We start from the raw sequence: 24,823 nt of genomic DNA, 5'->3' as shown, positions 1-24,823 counted from the left end.
ACCATCTGCTCCTACGCAGAACCAAGCTAAAAGAAGGATTATGTGGGGGGAAAAAAAAGCCATCCTTGGAAGAAGTACTTCTGCACCCAGCAAGACATTAGAGTCACCTTGGAGGTTTCCCGAAATGTAGACCCCCCCAGGATTCGGTTGGCTGGGTTCTTTTGTCTAGAGCCTGCACAGAGGTTTGTAGGGACAATCCAAAGAGGACCGCTGGTTTAAGTGACACGCGGCTAGAGATCTGTACCCGCTTAGGTTGGGCCAATCCCACCCTCCCCAGAACTGCTGCTCCGTGGGGGCAGTGGAGGGAATCTTTTGCATTCAACTCTCTGTTAACCTGGGGCAACAGAAACTGCCCTTCTGCACTGTTTGGGGCTTAACCATCTCAAGTCTGTACCCTCCACCTCAGCCTCCCCCACACACACCTTGGGGCCCCTAAATCAGAGGGAGAATGGGGTAGTGCCAGCAATGGCTCATTGATTGCTGCAGCTGAGGCCTTTCTGGCGGAAGGGAGCCTGTCAAGTGCACGAACAGTGGCAGAAGAAAGGCCAAGAACCAATACTCTACATAACAGCATCTGAGAAGCATCAGCAAGGCTTGGGGTCAGGAAAATCTGACTCCCTGAAAGAACCAGAGTTTTTTGATCTCCTTTCTAACAATGAACTACATGATGGGCTGCTTCCCTTTTTGCCCTGTCTACCAGGAGGCTCAGAGATCCTATTTCCCCTTCTAGCTACTGCAGATGTTTTTGCCTTTTTTTTTTTTTTAATATATTGAGGTTCCATTTTCCTACCCTGGTTAGTGGCAAAGCTGCTTCGAATCTCTCTATAGAGATGGGGTATAAAGGAATCCCACAAAAAAATATTTCCACAGCATTTCTTACCAGGAAACCTCTGTAAACATCACTGCCAGAGCCCAGCTCTGTCCGCAAGTCTATGAACCTGAACCGAGAGTTTCCTCTCTATTTTCCCTTAGGGAGTGTCATGCTGCCCAACAGGACCCAGGCGGCCCAGGGGAGTGATCAGGGCTGGGCTAAGTTTGTAGGGACATATGCCAGTCCAGCCTCTTTCCAGGTCTGTCAGTGACTTTGGACAGATGGTGTGTCCAGTTCGTCCCAGGCCCACACTTCACTACCAACTTGGACTCCCTGGTTTCAGGGTCCTTCCAAGACCCCCTGTAAGCCATCCTCCCCTCTATGGGCTGGTGTGAAGAAGGATCTGACTACAAGAGTCATCCCTACACTCCCACCTTGTCTCCCTCCATACCCAGGTCCCAAATAACCAGGCCACACACCAGGTTTCAAGTATCTGTCTCTTCCTTTCACTCTCTCAAAAGAAAAAAATAAATAAATTGCAGAAGGCGGCAGCATTTCCAGTCTTCCCCTGGCTCCCAGACGCACAACCCCCGACCCCTGCCCCCCACCCTCCCTCCCACGCTCCCACTCCCTAGACCCAACCCTCCCCTTTCCCCAAAAAGAAAAAAAAAAAGGAAAAAAAGAAAAAAGAAAAGAAAAGAATCCCAGGAAAAAAAAAAGCCACAATTAGACCTTCCATTCATGCAAACCGGCAAAGAAAAAAGGTGGGGGGCACGTGGAAGGCAGGGGGCCCACAGCGGGGTCCCCCACTTATCCCCCCAAAAAAACCACCTTTGAGAAGAAAAAAATGGGAAAAAAATAAATGCTAAACCAAGGGACCTGGGGAGTTATGACAGGGGCAGGGGGGACCCAGGCCTGGCCTCAGGAGACAGAGGAGGCCTGTGCCCTGCGTCCCTGCAGCGGGGTGCTCCTTGAGGGGGCCCTGACTTCTGGAATGTGTGTGGGAGGAGGTGGGGGAGGGCAGGTGGCCCCCGATGGGCTCATGTGTGCGTTGGGGGCGGGCAAGGGCTAGGGTCCTCAGGAGCATGGGCTTGGGACCAGGAGCCCGGCTCCCCCCCAGACCCCAGGTTCCTGGGGTGCGGGGATACATGCAGGGGAGTGTCCCCCCTCCAGGGCTGGATCCAGTGAGAAAGGAAATAAATAAGAAGGGATGGGAGGGAGGCTAGGGGGCGCGGAGGGCTTGGGCAATTCAGTCCAGACCAAGGGGCCCGCGGGACGGAGGCGGGGCGAGTCCAGGCCACAGCAGGGCAGGAGTCAGAGTCTCTCTCGGGCCGGGACCCAGATGTAGGGGCCTGAGAGGTCCTCGATGACACGCTTCACCTTGTGGTAGATCTCCTCAAAGCTGTCGCCCTCCACGATGGCTGGGGGTGGAGCAGGGAGTGAGGCCAGACCCCAGCCAACAGTGGGGCACCCACCCAGGGAAGCCTCCTTCCAATCTGTCCATCCCACGGGCCTCACCTGAGAAGCACTCTGTGAATTCCTGCTCCAGCTTGGTGGCTCTGTCGAAGGCTTTGCGGGCTTGCTCCTCTGTGATCCGCTTGTTAATCTCTCTGTGGACAGCGAGACAGATGCAGCCCTGAGCACAGGTCTCACCTGCCTTTTACCTCCTTCATCCAGGGATGTCAAGTGGCCACCAGCAGGTTCTTGTTTGGAGCACAGAGCAAAACACACAATTCCCAGGATCCTCTTGGGCCGCACTGACCCCTCCACACACACCCACTCCAGGACCCACCCCAGCCAGGTGTGGCCACTCTGGACCTCTTCAGAGCCTCATCCTTCTGGCCTTCAGCCCCAGTGATGGCACTGGGACTCTAACCCCTGACAGCCTAGCCTGGAAGGCCCTGGCTCACCCCGGCAGGTGTAGGCCCTGGCAGGTGTACCCCCTGGGCGCTGCTGGGATAGGCAGTCCTGCCCAGTCTCTCCCTCAGGCTGGAGAGGAAGGGAAAGGCCTGGTGGGCCTTGCACCCTCTGGGTTCCAGCTTTCGTGCAGATCCCCATCCAGGGCCAGGGGAGAAGTCACCAGAGGCCCTCTGAGGCCCGGGGCCACAGATGCAGGGGGTGGGGGCGGAGGGGAGGCCTCCCCCAGGGACCATACTCACAGCACATTCTCCAGGGAGCGGGGGCGGATGAAGATGGCGATAGGGTGCAGGTGGGCCGCCTGCAGCCGCCGCACGGCATTGGCCGAGACATCGAGGATGCAGTGCTTCCCCTGGGGATGGGCGGGGTGGGCGGAGGGGACCGGCAGGCGGGGGGCGGGCAGGACAGATAGAGGTGCCAGGCAGGACATGGAACATGTGACATGGGACGTGGAAAGGTGGGGGATGGGAGGTGGGCCAAAAGGGAAGTGACACGGATGTCAACAGACACGGGGGCAGAGAGTCAAGGTGGGAGGGGTTGTGGACAGAGGGAGTGAAAGACAGAGATAAAGGAAGGGATGGATAGAGCAGAGGAAGAAGCCAGCACAGGAGGAGGGGTGAGGGGCAGGTAGGAAGGGGACCCAAAAGGTGGGGCAGCATGCAGGGTGGGGGTGTGGAGGGCAGCAGAAGAAAGGAAGTAGGATGGGGGGGACAGACAGAGGACAGACAGATGGAAGAAACAAGGAGAGACAGGTGGGAGGGAGGAGAGGCAGATGGAGAAGGGAGCCACAGGGGGTGAGAAGGCAGGAGTTGGGGGCAGCGGGGGCGGGGGGAAGGAGGAGCAGGACAGGGGGGCAGAGACCCCGGGAGAGGCAAGAGCCAGGGGCCACAAGGGAGCAGGGCAGAGGGAGGGTCCACATCGGAGAGGCCAAGGCCCCACGGGCAAGACCACAGGAAGAGACGAGAAGTGGGGCAAGGCACAGAGAAGGGGAGGAGAGGGCACAGATGGTGGCATGAGTTTGGGGTCAGGAAACAAGCGAGGGAGAGAGGGAGGCAGGGGAGCAGGTCGGGGAGCAGCCAGGGAAGCAGGTGGGGGGAGCAGGCAGCCAGAGTTGCCCCAGAGGAGGAGGAAGAGGCGGAGGAGGGAGTGGAGACCCAGTGGGGAGAGAGACAGAGAGAGAGAGTTAGAGAGAGCTGGGGAAGGCCATGGGATGGGGAGAGGGAGGGGAAGGGGCCAGCTGCCCACAGGGCCTTACCTGCTCGGCCACCTCCCGCACGGACTGGACGCTCGTCCCATACAGGTGGCTATTGTACTGGCCCGCCTCGATGAACTTGTGCGCCTGGATGTCCTTCTCCATCTTCTCCCGGGAGGACACGAAGTGGTAGTCCCGGCCGTCTATCTCATACTCCCGTTTGGGTCGAGTTGTATCTGCCAGGAAGTCACCCCAGCCCCCGAAGATCTAACCACCAACCCTCATCTAGGGAGACCAGTACTGCAGGGGCTGGCGGTGCCTGTCAGGGCCCCCCTCCTCTGAAGACCCCTGTGTCCTCCTACACCCCAACGCCTGCAGGCCCACTGCCTGAGACCCCCCATGGGCCCCACCGCCACCTCCCTGCCTCGCCCCAGGGGCCCCACCCACACTCACGGGGAACACAGGATCCGAACTTGTCGGGGAACTCGGAGAGAAGGTCATCGTTGGCTCGGTCCTTGGTGGGTCCAAGAATGATGATGGGGCGAGCATAGTGAACTGGGGACAGAAAGCCAGCTCAGGTGGACGGCTGGGCAGAGTGCGGCAGGGGTGCGGCAGGGGTGCAGCAGGGACAGGGCTGGGGCGCAGCAGGGGCCAGGACTCACCTTCCATCTGAGTCACTGTCTCATAGCTCAGAACGGAGTCTTCTCGACCTAGTAGGAGGCAGGGCGTCTGCGAGGGGCTTGGAGATGGGACTTAGGACCCCCTGCCGCCTTCCTGACGCTATCAAGAGAGGCTCAGGGCTCCCTCACCCCAGGGTGCTGAGTGGACCCTACCTACCCTGTGATCCAGAGCTGGAGCCCCAATCCTACGAGAAAGAGCAGACCACGTGGTTGGTGGAGTCCTGCCCACCCTGCCCCTCCCCGCCAAGCTCACTCCCGGGACCTACCTTGGCCTTTAACCTTGACCACTCCCGTCGTTCGACCCTGTGGGGAACATGGAGGGATGGGCGGGTAGGGAGATGCCGGGCACCCTCCCTCCCAGGAGGTCCTGGGGCTGCCCACCCGGGGACCTCTGGGCCTTGAGGGCCTGTGGCAGGAAGGCTGTGGGCCTGGGAGCCTCACCGCCGTTTGCTGGGGATGAAGCCGATGTCATCCGTCTCACTGTCAGAGTGGACCCGCCGCGCCTGCCACCACTCTTCGTCGCTGGCATCGATGACGTGCAGCACGTCCCCAAAGCGGAAGCTCAGGGCCTGGCTCAGGAAGCCGCAGTCCTTGGTCTTGTCATAATCAAACAGGGCCCTGGGGGGCAGGCAGCCATCTATCAGAGGTGGGCCGAGGCTACTCCTGAGCCCCGCACCCCTAGATCCGCCTGGGGTTCCAGACCAGGGGGCTACAGCCAAGCACAGCGGCTGACAGCCTGCCCACAGGGGCCGCGGACTCCAAGGAACTCAAAACCTGGGAGGACAGAAAGCTCTACTATTGAGGCACACTCAATACATCTGCCGCTCAGTCCACACTGTGTCAGGGACCAGAGCCGCTACAGACTCAGTGCAATTCCTAGAGAACAATCTGGAACACCACCCTCCCATGGAAGCAGTGTGCAGCACGCATGCACAGGACAACCAGAGGTAACCCAGAATCGGCACAAGGTCCTAAGAAAGAAAAGGACCGCTGTGCTATCCCTGATCAGCCCCACCAGTATCGAATTCCTATCAGCCTACCACGACCCCTGGGGTCAGGCCAGGGGAAGGAAAGACCACTGAGGCAGCCAAGACGCAGAGCACAGCAACGAGGCGAAAGGGGAGACGCTCTGGGACGGCCTGGAGACACCCGGAAGCCAGAACAGACCAACCCAGGACAGGGCGGCGGGGGGAGGGGGGGCACCGGAGCCCAGCAGGCAGGACAGGGCCAAGCCAGGCCCCCTGGAGGCAGGAGTCTGGGCGGATGGGCGCCAGTTAACGGCACCAGTTAGCGAGGGAGAAAGCTGGGGCAGCAAGACAGAGCTCCAGGACATGGGAGAAAGCAGTGAGCCCCCACTCAGGACATGTAGAGCTAAGATGCCTGTGGGACATCCCGGGGGAACGTGTCCAGAAAGCAGATGGCCAGCAGTGTGGGTCTGGGCCTTGGGGAAGAGGTGAGGCGACAGTTCTGAGGACAGCAGTGGAGCCCCGGCAGGGGAGGCTGGGGAGGCAGAAGCCATGGCGCCCACGACACCAGGCACCCTGCTCCCCTGGGCCACCCCCGGGGAGGTGCCCGCACAGGCCACAGTCCACCCAGCCCAGAGGCCCCTGCCCTGCCAGCCAGTGACCTGCATGTCACCAGATTGTGGAGGTGTCAGGGGGAAACATAGGGGCGACCAAGGGCCAGACGGCAGCAGGGGAACTCAGCCCAGAGGCCCCCTTCCGGCTGATACAGAGTATCTAAGGTCCCTAACCTATGCGGCCGAGCCCATGGCCAGCGGCAGAGCATCAGGCCCAGCTGGGAGTGGGAGGTAGGCAGGGGTGAGGAGAAGATCTGGAGGGCAGCGGCAGGGGGCAGAGAACAAAGTCAAGCCTGGCCCGGAAGCACCCCAACCTGATGTAGAAACCCCTTTTGGGATTGCTCCGCAGGGAGGCGGTTCCTGAGCCGAGGCTACTGTTCATGAGCTGCTCCCGGAGGTCATGGATCTTGGCCTCGAATCGGCTGTACTCTAGAAGGGACCAGAAGGTTCCTGAGCTGCGGCCCTGGCCTTCCTGCCGCCCTTACTGGGCCTGGCAGAAGCCACAAGCCAAGGGGCTGGCACCCCGAAGACCAGCTTAGCCACAGGCTGGGGCGCTTCAGGCCTGGTACCTTCTGGTTTATACTGGGCAATGATGGTGACTGTCTGACCCGCGTTCTTCAAGGCGATGGCAGCCTGCTCGTGGCTGGCGCTGCGGAGGTCCACACCATTCACCTAGAGACAAGGGAGAGGCCGGGTTGTCAGAGCTGGGCCCCAGAGCTCTGCGCTCTGCCCCAGGGGACGGGAGGGGGGGTGCCCAGTGGTGAGGGGGCAGGGGCAGGCCTTCCCTCACCGAGAGGATCTGGTCGCCCTTCCGCAGCTCCCCGCTGAGGTCTGCAGGGCCACCGGCCAGGATAAAGGAGATGAAGATGCCCTCACCGTCCTCGCCACCCACAATGTTGAAACCCAGGCCCGTAGAGCCCCGGTGGATCACGATCCGCCTCGGTTCCCGGGGAATGTCTTCCTCCCCCAGCAGGTCCTTGGCCACCGGGGAGTAACGCCGAGGGGAAGTGGGGGTCATGGCTGTGGGGTAGTCAGTCCCCAGGTAACTGCTATGACTGATCTCGTTGTCCAGGTGCTGGGAATAAGCTGGAGAGAGGAAGACGTGGGAGAAGGGGTAAGATCGAACTTCGAGAAGGAAAGCACCCACCACCCCACCTTCTCCCTAGGGAACCAGGAGGGAATCAGGAGAGTGGGCTCAGACAGGAGAGTGGGGTGAAGGGGGCATCACATCCCAGCAATGGTGGGGGCAGGATTCACAGGCCATATCAGGGGCTGGTTCTCCCAGGGGGTCATCGATTTGAAGGTCACATGTCCTCGGTATGCCTGGGGTGCTCAAGTCATGGGGAATATGAATACCAGGCTTCGGGACTTTGGGGGTTTTCTTTTGGGTGCTGTTTCTCAAATCTCTTAATCTATAAAATTCCTCCCTCCCTCTCTCTCTCTGTCTCTCTCTCTCTCTTCCTTCTGTTGGCCATCCGTTGGTTGGGAAAACTAGGTCATCTGTCTAACAGAATTTCCCATTTTCTATTAGGCTGATTCTAATGGAGAAATGACTGCTTGCTTCTTCGGTGGTGTTAACATGCGCCTCTGCTCTGTTTTTCCAGTAAACTGGTAATTCATTCTGGAGACTTTGTCAGACTCAAGCTCAATTTTTCAGGGGCACAAATACTTCATCGACAACCCAGTAGAAATGGACAGCTGTGCAACAGGAGACAAGACTATCAGGTGATCTTAGGTGAAACTACCTGGCAGGTTCAGAGGTGGCCAGCCGATCCCCCCACCCCAGCCTTTTACCGAAGAGCTTTAGCGGCCACTGAGGACTACTACCTGGTTCAGATAGTTCATTGGGGATTGCAAAATAGGGTATTCTACTTTTGTTTTGGAGGTAGAAGCACTTATCAGTAGGAATTATTCTATAAAAAAAGAACCTTCCCTTGGGGCACCTGGCTGGCTCAGTTGGTAGAGCATACAACTCTTGATCTAGGGGTTGAGTTCAAGCCTCATGTTGGGTGTAGAGTCTACTCTAAATAAATAAATAAATAAATAAATAAATAAATAAATAAATAAATGTGTTCTTAGGGACACCTGGATGGCTCAGTGGTTGAACGTCTGCCTTCGGCTCAGGTCATGATCCGAGGGTCCTGGGATCGAGTCCCACATCAGGTTCCCCTCAAGGAGCCTGCTTCTCCTTCTGCCTGTGACTCTGCCTCTCTTTGTGTGTCTCTCATGAATAAATAAGTAAAATCTTCTTTAAAAAAAAATTTTTTTTAAAAAGAACTTTGCAGGATGCCTGGGTGGCTCAGTGGTTAAGCGTCTGCCTTCAGCTCAGGGCGTGATCCCGGAGTCCCAAGATCGAGTCCCGTATCGGGCTCCTTGCATGGAGCCTGCTTCTCCTGTCTCTGCCTGCCTCTCTCTGTGTCTCTCCTGAATAAGTAAATAAGATCTTTAAAAAAAAAAAAAAAAAACACTTTGCTACATCAATAATTTGGTAATTCTGAGGTATCATTTGTATAGGAAAGGGAACGTAAATACCTCACTTTTTCTCTGTGTTTGCCAGGTGTCAGAATGAATGGGTCTCCTAGCATCCTCCAAGGACACCCAATTATTCTTACACATCATTATGATCTCACAGACTTTCACATATTGAATGTTTTGATGGAAGAGCCAGTAGGGGCCCATCCTGTGTCATTATAACACAACCTAGCAATCTTGAGTATCTCCATTACTTTCTGACATAAAAAAAAAAAGTTACAAGCTCATATCATACATTTCTGGCCCAAGATTGAGAATTGGCCCCTTCTCCAAGGAGCCAAGGATCCTCTTGGTAGGACAACTACTTTTCATGTACGGAAAATGTCTGCATTCCTCGTTTACTAAGCTTTCACGTGAAAACAGATGTTGCATTTCCTCAATGTCTCTTCCCACATCTAGTTGAAGGAGCTTACAATTTTAGTCTCTCAAACAAATCATATTAAAAGGTTTCCCAATACACAGGCACCTGGGTGGCTCAGTGCATCTGCCTTTGACTCAAGTCATAACCCCAGGGTCCCGGGATCAAGTCCCACATCGGGCTCCCCAAAGGGAGCCTGCTTCTCCCTCTGCCTCTATCTCTGCCTCTCTCTGCATGTCTCTCATGAATAAATAAAATCTTTAAAAAAAAAACAAAGTTTCCCCAAACAGAACCATCTTTAGTTTTCTGAAAACAAATGCTATTTTGTAACGTTATCCCCTTAAACCGCTGCTATGTTTATCAGTATGTCACAATAAACTTTCACATCTCTATTCAGAAGTAAAATGAGGCCTATATTCTCCTTTTACAACAGCTTTGCGACCATTTGAAGTGCCCTCATAAAATAAAACGTGAATTTTTTTTAATCTTTTCTCTTGCTCAGAAGGAGCGTAAGAATAATCTCTCCTCCCCCAAAAAAATTAAAAAATTAAAAAAGAATAATCTCTTCCCTAAAGATTTGAAAAAATGAGCCACAAAACCATCTGGGCCTTGTGCCTTCTGGGGAAGAGACTATTGACAATCTTTTCTGGGTTTTCTGTGGTGACTGATTTTTCCATCGAGTCTCCAACCACAGAACATAAGAAGTGGTTTCTATTTCGTGGGAAGTATCTGAAGAGGAATGGGGCCCTGGAATGTCACAGGAGTAAATGGGACGGGGTCATGGGGAGCTTTGAGGTTTGGAGGGCTCTCACAGGTTGTGATGTCTGGGGGAGCATAGCTGTCACTCAGGTAGGCATTGCTGGGCTTGGCCACCTTTAGGTAGACAACGTCATATGTATTTTTCAGGGCTGCCACGGCATCCTCATGCATGACGTCCTCCAGCCCCACACTGTTGACCTAGGGCCAAGGAAGGAGAGCTCAGATGGGGCCGGAAACAGCCCCATGACAGACATGCTGTGGGGACGGTGATGAGGAAGGCTGGGCCTGCCGGGGGCCAGGAGGGGCTCAAGCATGAGCTGGGGGAATGATGGAGGTCCTCACCGCTAGGATCTTGTCCCCAATCTGCAGCCTCCCATCCTTGTGGGCGGCACCCCCTTCGATGATCTTCGTCACATAGATGCTGTTATCTCCAGGGATGTGCTGGTTCCCTACACCCCCCGCGATGCTGAAGCCAAGACCTGGATGGAGGCAGGACAGAGGTGGGCGCCCCGGTGCCAGGGGAGCAGGCCTCGGGGGCGGGGGGGACCGGTTGGGCTGGGGCAGTTGGGAGATGTGACAGATTACTACCTTTAGGGCCCTTGATAAGCTTAATTTCCATGAGCTTCTCAGCTGGGGGCTTCCGGCGCATGACATAGAGGCGGACAATGGAGCCCGCCTCCTTGAGGGCCTCCACTGCAGCGGAGTGGGTCACCTCCCGTACGTCCACTTCATTCACGAACAAGATGCTATCGTTAACCCTGGGGGCAGCAAGGTGGGCCTGAGCCAGGAGCTTCTGCCACCAGGGCCCTCCCTTCAGAGGGGAGCAGCATTCTGACCCCCATCCCCTCTCCCCACCTGAGGCGGCCATCCTGGGCCGCAGCCCCCCCAGGAATGATCTTGGTGATGAAGATGGATGGGTCGTCGCCAATGTGCGGGTTGTCGGTGCCACCTGCGATGCTGAAGCCCAGCCCGGAGTTGCCCTGGGCAGAAGGAGGGGAGGAGTGTCAGGCCTCCCCCCAGCTGCCCGCTGCCTGCCTGCTGCAGGCAAGGTGACTGGCGGGGGGGCGGGGGGGAGCAGGGAGCCATGAGCAGGGACAAAGCTGAGAGATTGGCCCCGACAACAGCCCCCAGAGGGAGGCAGGGGGCTCTCGGCATGGGGAGCCTGCTCACCCTTTCCAATGTGATCTCTTCGTATTCCATTTCCCCCTCCGTCCCGTTCACCTGCAACTCCAACATGGATCAGAAACACAAAACCAGTGAGATGGGCACCCCTACCGCAGAACCAAGGACCAGCCCCCACCCCACCCCCTCCCTCCTTCCTCCTGCAAGGGCCCTAAAATCTAAACAACTCACATAGCCTGGGGCTTCTAGGGTGTCTGTGTTGACAATCACAGGAGGAGAATTGGCCTGTGAGGGGAAAGGAGATACAGGGCTGCCTGAGTCTTGGCTCAAAAGGAAGCCTGTCATCGGGGGTCCCCACAGTCCGGCTACCCTTTCAGCCTCCTAACCAAGCCTCCTCGTGAACCACTCAAGGAGCCAGCTCAACCCTTATCACAAACACACACGCACATGTGCCAGACCCTAACTCTGCCCGGCCCAGGCCCCCTGAATGTGGAAGGAGGTGTCTGAGAAAGCAGTAATGGAGGGAGTGACAACCAGATGGGGGAGCAGCAGATGGTAAAGGGGGGGGGCAGGCGAAGGGGGTAGTTCTCACCGGATGTAACACCACAGGGTGCTGCTGCCTTATGTGCTACACACTTACACCCCTGGGCTTCTATGTCCACCGGGTCCTGCCCCCCATCCTGCCCCTATCCCTGCCCCTGTCCGCCTATATACACCCAGAAACCTTGAGAAACTGCCCTCAGATGTGCTGCTCACCATCACACACATTTGCCCTAACCCATAGGTCCCAGGAATCCGGGGTTCCCCCAGCTGCAGGCCCCTCCCTCCCCCCCAATCCACCCCTTCCTCTAGCGACTCTGTTGCCTAGCAACGGTATCTAAGCCCAGCCAAGGCCTGGGGAGACCCACCTCCAGAAGGCCCTGTCGCCAGGACAACGGGAGGGGGGAGATGGGCGTGGCCTAGGGGCGACCAGATTCCCGAAGGCAGAGGGATCCGCTAGCCCCGCCTCCTGGGCCCTGGCCCCGCCCCCCGAGAGCCCGGCGAGAGCGATCCAAGCCCAAGAGGTAGGTGCGCGCAGCACATCCTCAAGAGCCCCTGGCGCCCACCCGGCGCCCCTCACCCTACGCTGTGAACAGGACGTCAGGAGGGAGTGGTGAAAGACATCCGGGTCCTATCTCATCTACTCCCCACCCCCACCCCGCGACACGCGGGAGAGGGTTAAAGCCGGGCGTGCCCAGGTCCTGACGTCAGTCGCCCCGACGTAGCAGGGTCTCTAGACTCTGGGGCGGGGCCAGCTTCAGGCCGGTCCTAGGGGCTTCCCCAATTGCCAGGGCAACCGAAGCCCCGTCGCCATGGCAATGGGGGAGGCAGGCACGAGCTTCCTTCCGGGGTCCCCAACTTATCTCCTCCTTAAACAAATATTTATTTGGAGCCTACCAAGCGCGAGGCACTCATCCCGGATTCCCCAGACTCTTCGATCTCCCCCTCCAAAGGGGCCCCTCCTCTCTCCTACTGCTATTTCTTGACACCACACTTTACCTCTCCCAGCTCTGTCATAGATTTCATCTCATACCCATAAATCTATTAAAACCACCAACCTCTGACCCTTCAAATCTCAGCAAATGCTGCTATCCAACCAATGGCCCCTGAGTGCTAAAATCTCATCCACATGTCAGTTCCCCATCCCACAGCCCATCCCCCATCCCCACCCCATCCTTATCCTAGAGCCTCCTTCCCCAAAAGCCTTCTTCTCAACTACCTTCACCTGCTTCCCATCCCTTTCTACAGCATCCCACACCCTCCACGGTATCTCTGTTCCACCCTACAGTTTCCACCTGCCAACCCAGCCTGTGTCCTTGTCTTGGGCCCCTATGGCCCCTCCAGCCCCACTCCTCCTCTCTGTGGGGCCCTCATCCTCCATTCTGACTCCCCGGAGAGATCAATCACCACCAGTCTCCCTTATCCCAGTTTCAAACCCTCGGGATTCTGTCCCCAAATCAGTCCTTCATTCTCACCCCACTCCCCATCTCCTCTACCAATCGAGGCTTCTCCTGTCCCCCAGATGCTGCCTCACGGGATGGGATCGGGGCCTCCAGCACTCTCTTCTCCACTTCCCTTGCTTCCAGAGCCCCCACTCCCGATCCCAATGCTCACTAGCCTCAGCCCACTACCCTCTTGCACACCTTCCTCTCCCACGTCTCCTCCTGCAGGGACCTAATGGCCCGATCCCACAAAGAGCATGTCCAGTCGGCCTTCCTGCACTCCCACGGATACCCCGTGCTGTTTCCTCACCTCCAGATGGGCCTTTATGTCCGTTCCCCTCCATCAGCTCACCCGGGCCCCAACTTCACAGGCTTGCCCAGCCCATCCTCGCACCAGGGGCCTCTGACCCTTCTGTGGTCTCTCCATGTGACTGCGGGCCACAGAATGGTCTTCCCTTCCCTGCGGACTCCTCTTCCTCACACCTGCACCTACTGCCACCCCCTCCCTGACTCCTCATCTTCCTCTTCTAGGTGCAGTGTCAGCAGCCTTGCCCTTCCCAGGACATCCCACAAGATTCTGGAATCCCACCCCTGCCCCTCCTGGATCGCCTGGTGTCTCCCCCATCTCGCCTGGTGTCTCCCCCATCTCGGTGTGGCCCTGAGAAGGGAAAACATAGTGCGAGCACGTTGGAGGAGAAGGGGCAGGAAATAGGTGGTGGTGGGTAATAATGAGGGGACAGGAGGGACCCGAAGAAAAGAAGCACGGTGGCAGTGAGGGCAGTGGCGGTGGCAGTGGGATGAGAGAGAGGTGCGGCAGGAAGAGGAGAGGGGACCACAAGGGAATGGTAACCAGAGGAGGGAGAGCTGGCTGCCCCACGAGGAGGGCCTGAGCTGGGGCTTGGGGAGGCAGCAGGAGAGTGCGTGGGAGGAAGAGAGAGACAGCATCCAGAAGCAGCAGCCAGCCAGCCAGCGGGAGGCAAAGGCGGGGAGGAGGGGACCTGAGGCTGGGGCAGCCAGGGGCCGGGGGCCAAGGCAGAAAGGCCCCGTGGCTGCCGGGAGGCTGCCGGGAATCTCCGGCCAGACAGATAGAAAGGGCTGGAGATGCGGGAACGGCGGAGAGCCAGGCTCAGAGGCCGGAAGTGGGGGGAGGAGGCCAAGAAGGGACTGGAGCAAATGAGGGCAGCAGGCGCTCTGAACAGAGCTCAGGACACAAGGAACGGAAACAGAGGTGGGGGGTGTGAAGGAATGGAGAGGACCTGGGGCGGGAGCATCCTGGAGGTGCACGCACATTCACCCTGGCTTTGGGCTGGCCCCCTCCCACTCGTCGGGCCTCTGTTTCTCCTCTGGGGCATCAGGTGTCTCTGCTCCCCCCCCAACTCCATGCTCCCCCTCCAGGCCCCAGCAGCTCCAGCCCCGGCTGCCCCGTCCCACCTATGGCTGTGGCCCTACCAGCCCTTGGGGGTGGCCGCCGCTCCGAGGTTCCAAGGGCCGCACTGGGGAGGGGGTCGCCCGAGTCTCCTACCTTGAGGGGGGAGAGGTGGGTGTGGCCCACGACCCCGTGGACAGCCTCGAGGTGGGACAAGTTCCTCTCCGCCACGTGCACCAGCTCGGGGGCGTTTACCTGGTTGGGGAGGTGGGCCGGGCTGTGCTCCAGAGGGGGCGTGTCTTCATCTTGGTAGCGGTATTTCTGGGGATGGGGACCAAGGCGTCACTGGGGCCGGCCCAGGGCCTCGGGCTCCAGGCTGCCGGCCCGGCCACCTCCTCTCCCCCCTCCCATCCCCACCCCCCCTCCAGTGCTGTGCGGAAAGCCACGGGGCCAAACCAGTTCCTCCCCCCTCCCTCCAGCGCCATTGTTTCTGCACTCTCCACCTTCCCCCAGCCCCTGTGCCGCCTAGGCCACCAGCTCCCAGCTGAAATCCCAGCCCCCATCCCCACGTCCCAGCCCCCAGCCGCCCCCCCCACCCTCCCCACCCCCTTCCACACCGCACACCCCCTCCTCCAGCCTCCATCTCTCCCCCCTTGCCTGGGCCTTAGGCATCAGGTCCCCGTCACACATCCTGTCCCATCACCAGCCCTCTGACACTTGTACCCCCATCCTTCTCCTCATCTTCACCCCACTCCCCCCACGTCTGTAAGCTCCCCCCCTCCATACTCTACTTGCAGCGCGGGCGCTCTCTCACACACACACACACACACACACACACACACACACCCCACATCCCATCTCATTCCTGCCCCACCCTCCTCCAGGCCTCAGTCTTCCCACTGCAGCCTCTACCCCAAGAGCGACTGGCTGTTCCAGCACTGGCAGGTACTTCGCATCAGCCCCCCAAACAGGACAACGCTAAACTAGTCCAGCTCCTCTTCCACTGGCCCAGCTGGTTCCCAAGTAGTCCGCAAAGGGGCCCCCAGATGCCTGGCCCCATCCCTACCAATGCCCACAGCCCAGCCAGTTAATCGGATATACTAGAAGGGGATGGGGAAGGAAGGGGAGGAAGTGAGGCAGTGGGGCTCAGAGGGCGGGCAGGAATGGGTGTCAGTTCCAGGCTGGCTGATGCGGAAGGGGGTAGAGCGCTGAGTCTCAGAGTCCATTGCTGGTCCCCCTCTGGCCTTCAGGGGGCAAGACCCAACACAACACCTGACTCCAGTCCCAACCAACCACAGCCATCTCACAGACCTCCCATGCTAGCTTAACAAGGACACCAGGAAAGGAGATTAACTGGGGGCTAGAGAGAGAGAGTAATAGCGCAACTGGAGACCGCAGTGAAGGTGGCAACCCTGCCAGGGCCCTCCCACATCGGCCTCTGCCCTCACACTACTCTCTCCCCAAGCAGACCCTCCCAAACTCCAAGCTCAGGGGAGGAGGAGGAGGGTACCACAGGCAGGGCTCCCTTGGGGACTGGAAAAGACAGAAGCCACCCCACCCACACCCACCACCGGACACACAGATAATAAGAGAAGACAGACTTCCTCTCAAAAAAGCATCTGAGAAGCTGTGTACCCCAACATGTGGAGGGCACCAGTTACGAGATCCAAGGTCAATGCTTGATGCTAGAGTGGGATTCTGTAAGTTCCCAGTATGTGACCCACGTTTGGCTGTAGCTAAGTGGGCAGCAAGAGAACAGGAGGGACATGGGGCCGCGACACGAAGCCTGTCCCACCCATGACAGAGATGAGGGGTAAGGAGTGCCTCTCAGAAGGAAAACAGGAGTTCATCAAGATACACTCCGTCTTCTAAGCCACAGACTCATAAAGAAAATCCTGAGCTCTGGGTTTCAAGCCCATGGGCACAACAAGCAGGAAGAAGAAAAGTTGGAGGTGGGGGGTGGGGCTAAGTTAAATACACCCAAGGCTGGGCCATCTTGGTAACAGAATATCGAGAACTGAAAGAGGATGTTCACTCCACATCCTGAAAAGGTGGTCTGCAGCCTAGACTGGGGGTCCAGGGGGGCAGGGAGGAAGCAGCTCTCCTGGCTGTGTCGGGTGTCCCCATACCCTGCGGGGTGCGGGGCAAGGCCCCAGGGTGGAAGCTTCTAGCCTCTCACGGTCTGGGGGAGGGTGGGAGCCCATGGCCCCTCTATCTTCAGCCCACCTCACAAAGAAAGATCCCCAAATGTGATGCAGACATATCAGGGTGCACATAAAGAAAATGGAATCGCAGAAATTCATCATTTATTCTAGAAAGGGGATGAAGGCAAATTTTTGTCACAGTGAGACTGCAGCCGGCTCTGCCTGCCTCACCCCCACAGTGGTGGGGGGGGACGACCATCTAGGACAAGGGAAAAGACTTCCCTGCCTTAGAAGCCAGCGTGAGGGAAATGGGGCACAAGGGGAGGGTACCAAAGTTCCCAGAATGTGGCTGATGGAGGTTAGGCCCTATGTCCATTGCTGGGAAATTTTCAGAGTATTGGACATGTAGTAAGGGGGAGGAGGGGAACCGTCTGAAGCGATGGGGGATACCGCTCATACCTGCTAACTGAGAGGTGGGGTGGGGTCAGCACCTCTTCGGCCCAGATTACTGGTCAAGTAAAGCAGGGCAGGCAGGAAAGGAGCATCCCCTCTATTACCCTACTGGGACTCTGGGCTGGAGCGGCAACAGCTCCGATGCCACGTTGGGACCAAGTCTGAACCCCCAGTGCGTTAGGGCAGGTAAAAGGCCTGGGGATCGCTGTTGCTCCTTCCCCCCTTGGCCCTCTCATCACTGGAGCCGCAGCTGCACAGAATGACCTGGAACCGAAGCTTGCACCCCCGAAACAGAGGGGTGTGAGTGGAAGTGGAGATGTTGATAAGAGGGGCGACCCACTGCGCCTGTCCGCGAGACACTGCAACCCAGAGACCCCGCGCCAAGCAGAAGGAAGAGCGACAGCACTTGAAGCTTGCACCCTGAGATTTGGGGGGTCCGGGAAGAGGGAAGCGGGGTCGGAGCCCGTACCGCGGCACGTACCACGCAGAGACACATGGAGGCGAATCTGTTCCGAGCCGACATGGAGAAGGGGAGGGGGACTGAGGGGATGGGGGCGGGTGGGAGAGAGCGAGGGTCCCAGGGTTGGGGGAGGGGGAGGGGCAGAGGGGCGGGGGCTGCGGCGGACGCGGCGACTGGAGGCTGCGGCCGGAGGGGGGGGGGAGGCGCCTGCGCAGTGCGGGAGAGCGTCACGATGGGAGAGAGGGGGTGAGGGGAGACCCTCTTAGCTATCAACTTACAGGGTTCCAGCGGTTTCTCTGTGGACTTCACCTTGCACAGAACACTCACATTCCGACCCCTCTGCACAGACACTCCTGAGATTTACCAATTTATAACTGCAGTTCTCACCGAATCGTCTGCCCCTCAAATGACCAGACCCCTAACTACTCCCACACTTCACTGGACCACTCCTCTCTACTGGACGCCCGAGGCGCCAGAAGGAAAAAGTACTTCCCTCTCACGGCAGAGGGACCCCCAAACTATCTAAAATGCCTCCCGCAAGCCCCCCCCCTCCACAATCCCCTCCACAAAGACGGTTGATGTGGATCCCCTCGGATGCCAGGACAGCTACTATCCTAACCAGCAGTCCAGTCAGCCCCACCTGAGAGAACACGATGCTTTCCAAGAGTTTGAGGACCACAGGTACTGGCTGTCCCTTCAAAGTAAACTACCCTTTAAGTCATCCCTTTCAAAGTCATATCCCCTCATCCCCTCACAGAGACCTTGAAATTAGTGCAAATATCACCCTTGCTCTAGTGCAAACAACCAAATAAGCATTCTTCAAATCCGTTTGGGGTCCCCTGGCCACATCTCTGCATCTAATGAGACACTCATGATTTTCCAGGATGCAGGTCCAGGGACCACCAGTGGGGTCTCTGGCTGGCTCAGTGGGAAGAGCATGCAACTCTTGATCTCTGAGCCATGAGTTTGAGCTCCACATTGGGCGTAGAGATTACTTAAATCAGTAACTTAAAAAAAAAAAAAAAGGAAAAACTTAAAAAATATATATCACCAGACCCCGATTTCTGGGAGTCCTTAATGTGTCTTAAAGCTGACCCTCCAAATTCAATGGCAATGTCTTCAACTTATTCCTAAACCTTTAAGTTGCAAGATACTTCCCTATCTCCTTTCTTCACTCAAGTTCATACATTACTCTTTTTCTGGCTGCCCTTCCTACATCTCAACATCATCTTCATGATTCCGAACTCCAACTTTGTTAGAAGAGTGCTCCCAAAAATATCTATCTCCCCCACATCCAAGCCTCAAAAAAAAAAAATTCATCTAAAGTAAGATCTGGCCTGCAACTTGCAGTGACCCACAAATCCTCCAGAACACCCCCAAAACGACTGCCTCTCAGGTTTCCATCTTCCCCCCAAACAGCTGACCCTGAAAGCAACTCTTCCAAATACTCTCCTATTAAACGCCCACCTTCCCAACTCTTAAAGCCCAGTGAGCAATCTTTTCAAATCTGCTTCTCCTTGGGCCTCTCTATCTTTAATGCCCACACAGGGAAGAGAGGACGGACTGCCCTAGAACCTCGCCTATGTCACTCCCGTCCCGTTGGTCGGAATCTGCGGGATACGCCCCCAAGATGACCCCCAATGCCCTAGTTTCATATGTGTATAGGATGCTCGGTTCCTCAGAGGGAGCCCGAGCTCAAGGAGCTGGACTAGAAATTCCTTCTAGAATAGAAAATGCACACTCCTTCGTTCTCCACCAGTGGGCGCTGTGGCCCCTTAAGACCCCCCTCCCATCCCCCATTTCCTTTTTCCCTCCATTTTCCGTTTCCCTGTTGCCTGGCAACGCAGCAATCATGGACTTTGCCGTCGCCTAGCAACCGTCTCTCTGGAACAGAGAGCTGAGGTAGGAGGTTGTGCTCTGATGAAATCCGAACAGGCCTCCATCTTAGGAAAAGTGAGACGTCAGATCGCCCAGCCCTTGGATTCTCCTTCTCAAAGACCCCGGCACCCCGCAGCCCCTTAGACTGCAGGCCCTCAGACCCCGCGACTCCTCTCGGCACGGGGGACCACGCCACGCCCCTGCGGGGTCAGCCCCGCCCTCATCCCGGTTGGGGTAGCCGGCCTCAGCCTCAGGCCCCGCCCCTTCCCAAGGGGTGCCACCGCCTCCCTCCACGGAGTAAGCCAGACCCCACCCACCTGCCTCCGGGAGGCCACGCCTCCGTCCACTTCCCGCCCATTCGCTCCCCCGGCCTCGCCTACACTGGCCCTCCGCCACGCCCCTGGCCGCCAATGAATGAGGCCTCTGGCCACACCGCCCCGCCCCCGGCACCTCGGCAGGGCCCAATGAGGACCACCCGGAGGGTTTAACCGCTTCGCCCCCGGGGCTCCGGCCAAAGCCACCCCCCGCCGGCCTAGTCTTTCCCCACTCCCCCTCCCCCACCCGTTCCGCTCCGCCCTCCGACACCCTCGCCCGGCCCCTCCAGTCGGCCACGCAACCTCAGTCGTCGCCGGTTGCCATGGCAACGGCGGCAGCAGCGCGGGGAGCACGGAGAGGGACGGGGGCGGAGTGGGAGAGATTCTCAGAGACCGACGCCGGCAGAGACCCCGGCGCAGAGTAAGACCCAGGGATCGCTCTGAAGGCAGGAGTTAGCACAAAGCACAGGGCCTGGCGCATGGTAGGCATTCCATACATGTTCCCCAAATTACTGCGGCACGAATCTAAATATAGGCAACGGAAGATGGACGACTCCCAAATGGGGCTGGGAAGCGCAACGACCGCAGAGCCTGAGCACCCCCTACCCCACCCAGAGTCTTGGGGGCGGGGGAGGGCGCTGGTGGGAGAGGCGGGGGAGGGGGGCGGGAGACAGGTGCCTCCTGCCCCCTGCCGGCTCCTCCCGGGGCCACCCTCCGCTGCCCTGGATAGAGAGGAACCACAACTCCCAACAGCCCCGCGGACAGCAACCCTCTACCACTGAGGGCTCTGGTGCCTCAAGGCCTTATGGGAGTTGGAGTCTCCATCATCCCGAGACAGACAAGTTTTCTGGCCAAGGAATGTGGCAAGCCTGGGTCTCCTCCGCGCCTCTGTAAAAGCCCCCAAATGCATGATTGATCCTCTCTGCGCAAGGCTCCTTCCTTCGGGGACGCTCACCCTGGGCTCCGTCGAAGAAGTAGGAGTCTGGAAGGGAGATAAAGAAGCTCCCCCTCCCAGAATAGCTGCCAGTACAGGCAAGCCCCTCACCCTCGCTCGCATATGTGTGTTCCCATGTTGGAAGCAGAGCCCACACATTCCACATTCCAACTGGCTTTCTGGGTACACCTGTACGCAGGGGACCACAGCCAGCAAAGCTGAGGCCGCCAGGGGCACGCTAAGGGCAGGAGACAGGAGAAGCAAAGGATCAGACAGACATTAGAGGAGACGAGGCCAGAGTAAGCAAGAGGCAAAAATCCACTGCAACTCCAGGGCATGGGGGAAGTGGCAGCATAGGAGAAAGCCTGGAGCCCACAGAACTGGGGGGGGGGGGAGCAAGCAAATAGCTCTGCAGAGGGTGTGGGGACTCCAGACCCTGAGGTCCCCAGCCTCCAGTCTCTTCCATCCATGCTCACACGTGCACGATGCATGTGTACACACATGTGTGAGTTTGTGGCAGGGAACATGTGTGTCCTCAGCTCCCTCCCCTGAGAAGCTGCAGTTCCCACTAAATATAACCCCCTCCCCAGCCTGTGACTCACCCGGACCCCGCCTCCCCGGCCCCCACTTCCTGTCCCACCCCCCAACCCCCAGCTGCCTGCCACCCGCCCAAGCTCCCTCCACACACCAGGCATCCAGCTTGCCAGTCCCAGAGCCTCACAGCCAAGACCTAGGTATTCTGCATCCCACCAGGAGCTGGCCTGTGCTCCCCATCCAAGCGCTGCCCTTTCCGGCTCCAACCACGGGGACCCCCTCCGCCGGTCCTCACTGCTGCCAACCCTGCCCTCCTCCTCCAGCTCCTTTGCACCCTGGGAACCTGAAATCCAGGTGTCCTCCCCCACCTTGATGCCAAGTGACAGGGGTAAGGGGAACATGCCCCTCCATCTGCTCTTCTCCTTTCTCAACAAGGGGTGGATACAGTGTGGGAGGAGACAGGGATATTGAGCACCTGCCTGGGCCACCCCCAAATTCTGCACCACCCACCTGGTCCCCTCCTCAAATCCCCTCTCTCCCCAAAGCTCTCCTCCTCCACCTCCTCAGGGTCTGGCATCCTCCACTGCTGCAAGCCTCTCCCTCCCAAGGGAGCACCCCAAATCCTCACCTCACCTGGTCCATTCCCTCAGGTGATCCTGTGTCAGGCGCTAGCCCTCTGACAATTCCCAACTATCCCGCTCTATAGGATCAAACCCTGAATTCCCAGTTCCCCGTAATTGAGCGTACCCCCAAATGTATCCACCACGAGACGCTTGCTCTATAGGTTGAAGGCCCACCCCTTCTCTGCCAGCTGACACCCCCAGACCAGTCAGGCACTCACAGCCAATAACCGTCTACCCCCATGCCAAGAGCCCCTGAAATTGGACAAGACACCCAGAAGCCAGTTTGTCCCTCAGGAGGGAAGAGAACCCCCCCTCACACAGTCCACCTTCTAATGTACAAGAGCAGGACTCCCATGTGAGCCAGGTTTCTCCTTAAATAAGTCTCCCTCAAACATCATTGGTGAACCCCAAAACCCATCAGCCCCCCAAACCACAAAACAGCCCAAATTTTCCATTTCTCTACAGGTACAAAGAGATCACTACAGGGGGCACCTGTGGCCAAACCTAGCACGATCTCAGATGTGAACCCCCGAAGTAAATCATGACCCCCCTGTACACTCCCAGCCTCCAGCCCCAGATCAGGCCTGCCTAACCCCTCCCCACAAACTCATACCCTCCCCCCATTTGAGAGCCCCCCTATCGTGCTTACCTTGGTTGTCACTATACAGAGACAGTCCATGTTGGGGGGGCTGGCCGCGGCGGCGGGTAAGGGGCTCTGACTTCATCGGAGTTTCGTTCCTCCCCTCTGTGGGTTCTCACCCCTCCCCCCTCCGCACCCCACTTTTGCAGGGGGGGCCAGGATGGGGGGAGGGGTGAGAGGGGAAAGAGGGGGTTGGAGAAGGGAAGGGGAGGGGTGCGTGGGAGGGAGGGGAAGGGGGCCCTAGAAGGGGGTCCCCAGTGGAGGGGAGGGGGCCTGGGGAGCACACCCCGATTCTCAGGAGGGGCGGGGGCACCGGGGGCTGGCAGCCCCGGAGTTCGGGGGCTGGGGCATGAGCTGTGGTGGGGGAGGGGAACTGGATTTCAGGGAGCCCCGGGGTAGGGGGGGGGTCTTGCCTGCTGGCCAGGGGCTAGGGCCCGCGGCGGGGGAGTGGGGTGGGGGGGTAGGAGGCGGCAGCGGCCGAGGGAGCCGTGGAGCCGAGGAGGGAAGGGGAGAGAGGAGGAGAGAGGAAGCAGGGGGAGGGAGGGAGGGAGCGAGGAGCGAGGATGGAGGGGTGCCTTGGCAGAGTTAACTGCTTCGGTGCCGGCAGGAACCCGGATAATGGGAGAGGAGAGCAGAGCGGAGGCAGACAGGCCCCGAGGCAAAGATGGAGGCCTGGCCAGGCACCAGCGCCAGAGATCAGGAGGCCTCCTGGGTCTCAGGAGAGGAAGCACCCGCTGTGGGGCTGGCAGTACCCATGCTAGTTGCAGTGCTGGCTGGCGGGAGGGGGGGGTTTGGGGGGGCAGGCAGGGGGGACTCCGGGGGGGGGCAGCTTTCCCTCAGGCTGCACAGGAGGAATGATTAGAAGTAATTCTGTGCTGGACTCCTTATGCCCGAAATTGGGGCCAAGGGAGGAGGGGGGCGGGGAAGCAGAAGGGGAAAGGGACCAACAGGACCGAGGAGTCTGGGATTCTCTGCACCCCGGGCTCAGAAGTCTGTCTTCAAGGCCCCCAAGTGTGGGGCGGCAGCTGGGCCCCTGCCCTGCCTGCCCCTCTGGGGAGGTGCCCCACCTCACCCCCTTACCTGGCTCTCCGAGATGGAAGCCTCATAATAGTCCAGGATATCTGTCACCAGAATACAGCTGAGTTACCCTCCCCCACCCCACCTGGGGGGGCTCCCCTGCCCTGACTGCTGCTGGCACCCCAGGGCCTCCTGGCTGCCAACCCAACAGTCCCCCAAGTGTGTTCACTGCCCTGGCAGGCCCAGGCCAGCTCTTTGCACCCCAGCCTCCCCAGAGAATCAGGGCTACTCACCCAGCAGGGCCTGGAAGAGGTCACTGTGCAGAACAGCCAAGAGAGGGGGCGCCCATCGCAACAGTGGGGGGGCCAGGAGCCAGAGGGCTGACCGGGGAGCTGGTGAAATGCAAGTGAGGGAGGAATGGGACAGGGAAGAGACCCATGGACCAAGGCGCGGCTCACTCGCCTCCCCTAGCCTGTCCCCTCTCCCTGGGCTTAAGTGGGGTGGGGAAGGATCAGCACGAGGGTCCTCAAGTCCCAGCCCCACTCGGCTCCGCCCCCAGGCCTTTCCTCCACAGGACTCTCCAGTTTCACCTCTGGGTCTCTCGGACATCTCTTCTCTCTGATTTTAATCTCTCTAATCCCCAGGGTTGGAGCTGAGCTGCCTCCCCACCAGGTTCCAGCCTTTAGCCTTTAGCCACCGAAGTGGGCAGTCCTGTCCTAACCCCCTGGGTCGCCTGGCACAATGGTCTCTCTTCCCAAAGCCAGGGGTGAGTTTGCTGCACTTTCCAGAGGGACTGGGCACTGGGGACGGGGGTGGGGGTGGGGGGTGTCCCCAAGGAGGCTCCTGCAGCCCCAGCCCAGGCCTCTCCCCACTGGGTGTGTCCGCAGGGCAGGGGTATACATGACCTATACATGACCTGGGACTCCTTGACCCAAGGCTAGGGAAGTAGGTGTGTGTGGCGAGAGTGGGCGGCAGGAGAGTCCCTACAGTTCCACTCCCCCTGGGAAGAGTCCAGGATGTCACACAGTCTCAGGAGGAAACACGGGCAGAGAAAGAGACACCTGCTGGGGAAGGTCTCCAGCGCCCCGATGGGGAGGCAGTGAATTTGCAGAGGGGAAGGGAGGGGAGGGCCCTACGGTGAGAATTCAGGTGTTTCTTAAAGTTAATGACACCTCAGGTCTCAGGAGAATATGCCTGGGCCGCCCCACGCCACCATGTCCCTCCCTCTGTGTTGATGGAGATGGGTTTCACAAGGGACTCCATAGAGTCGTCTGCCCCTGCTTCTGCCGTCTTACATTTTTTTTCTCCCACCTCTCCCTTCCAGCTCCACCGGGGAAGTCCTCCTGTTGGCCCACCCTCCATCCCTCCGGCTGCAAAAGCCTGAGCTCCTCCTCCTTCCGCCCCAGCCTATCCCATCGCCCCTTCCGAGGGCTACACTCGAGTTCGGCCTGGTGGGACGAAGGCGTTTGGGAGAGACGGGAACGTCTGGAGATAGCCCTAGGTTAACCAGAATGCAGGGGCGGGGGAA

General features: G+C 58.6%; 1 protein-coding gene across 9 annotated transcripts; it reads right to left on the bottom strand.

The window, feature by feature from the left end:
- Positions 1-1,472: 1,472 nt before the first annotated feature.
- Positions 1,473-24,823, bottom strand: DLG4 (discs large MAGUK scaffold protein 4). Of its 9 annotated transcripts, XM_055305340.1 has the most exons (22): positions 24,591-24,823; positions 23,589-23,687; positions 23,359-23,399; positions 14,455-14,619; positions 11,182-11,235; positions 10,999-11,058; positions 10,684-10,808; positions 10,417-10,586; positions 10,171-10,307; positions 9,882-10,026; positions 6,970-7,265; positions 6,749-6,851; positions 6,494-6,608; positions 5,042-5,218; positions 4,867-4,903; positions 4,758-4,785; positions 4,583-4,630; positions 4,374-4,475; positions 3,984-4,156; positions 2,971-3,080; positions 2,330-2,421; positions 1,473-2,232 (listed from the first exon to the last, which is right to left on the bottom strand). In XM_055305340.1, the coding sequence occupies exons 1-22, from the start codon at positions 24,655-24,657 to the stop codon at positions 2,126-2,128; spliced, it is 2,451 nt and encodes an 816-aa protein (XP_055161315.1). In that variant the 5' UTR covers positions 24,658-24,823; the 3' UTR covers positions 1,473-2,125. The 9 variants fall into 9 exon arrangements, with proteins under 9 accessions (XP_055161315.1, XP_055161310.1, XP_055161311.1 ...); XM_055305335.1 differs by lacking the exon at positions 24,591-24,823 and having other exon boundaries at positions 23,589-24,052; XM_055305336.1 differs by lacking the exon at positions 24,591-24,823 and having other exon boundaries at positions 10,999-11,049; positions 23,589-24,052.

Source organism: Nyctereutes procyonoides, unplaced genomic scaffold, assembly GCF_905146905.1.
Source record: "Nyctereutes procyonoides isolate TBG_1078 unplaced genomic scaffold, NYPRO_anot_genome, whole genome shotgun sequence".
Lineage (NCBI taxonomy): Eukaryota > Metazoa > Chordata > Mammalia > Carnivora > Canidae > Nyctereutes > Nyctereutes procyonoides.
Note: the sequence above shows the minus strand (reverse complement) of the source record. Positions and strands in the feature narration are given on the sequence as shown.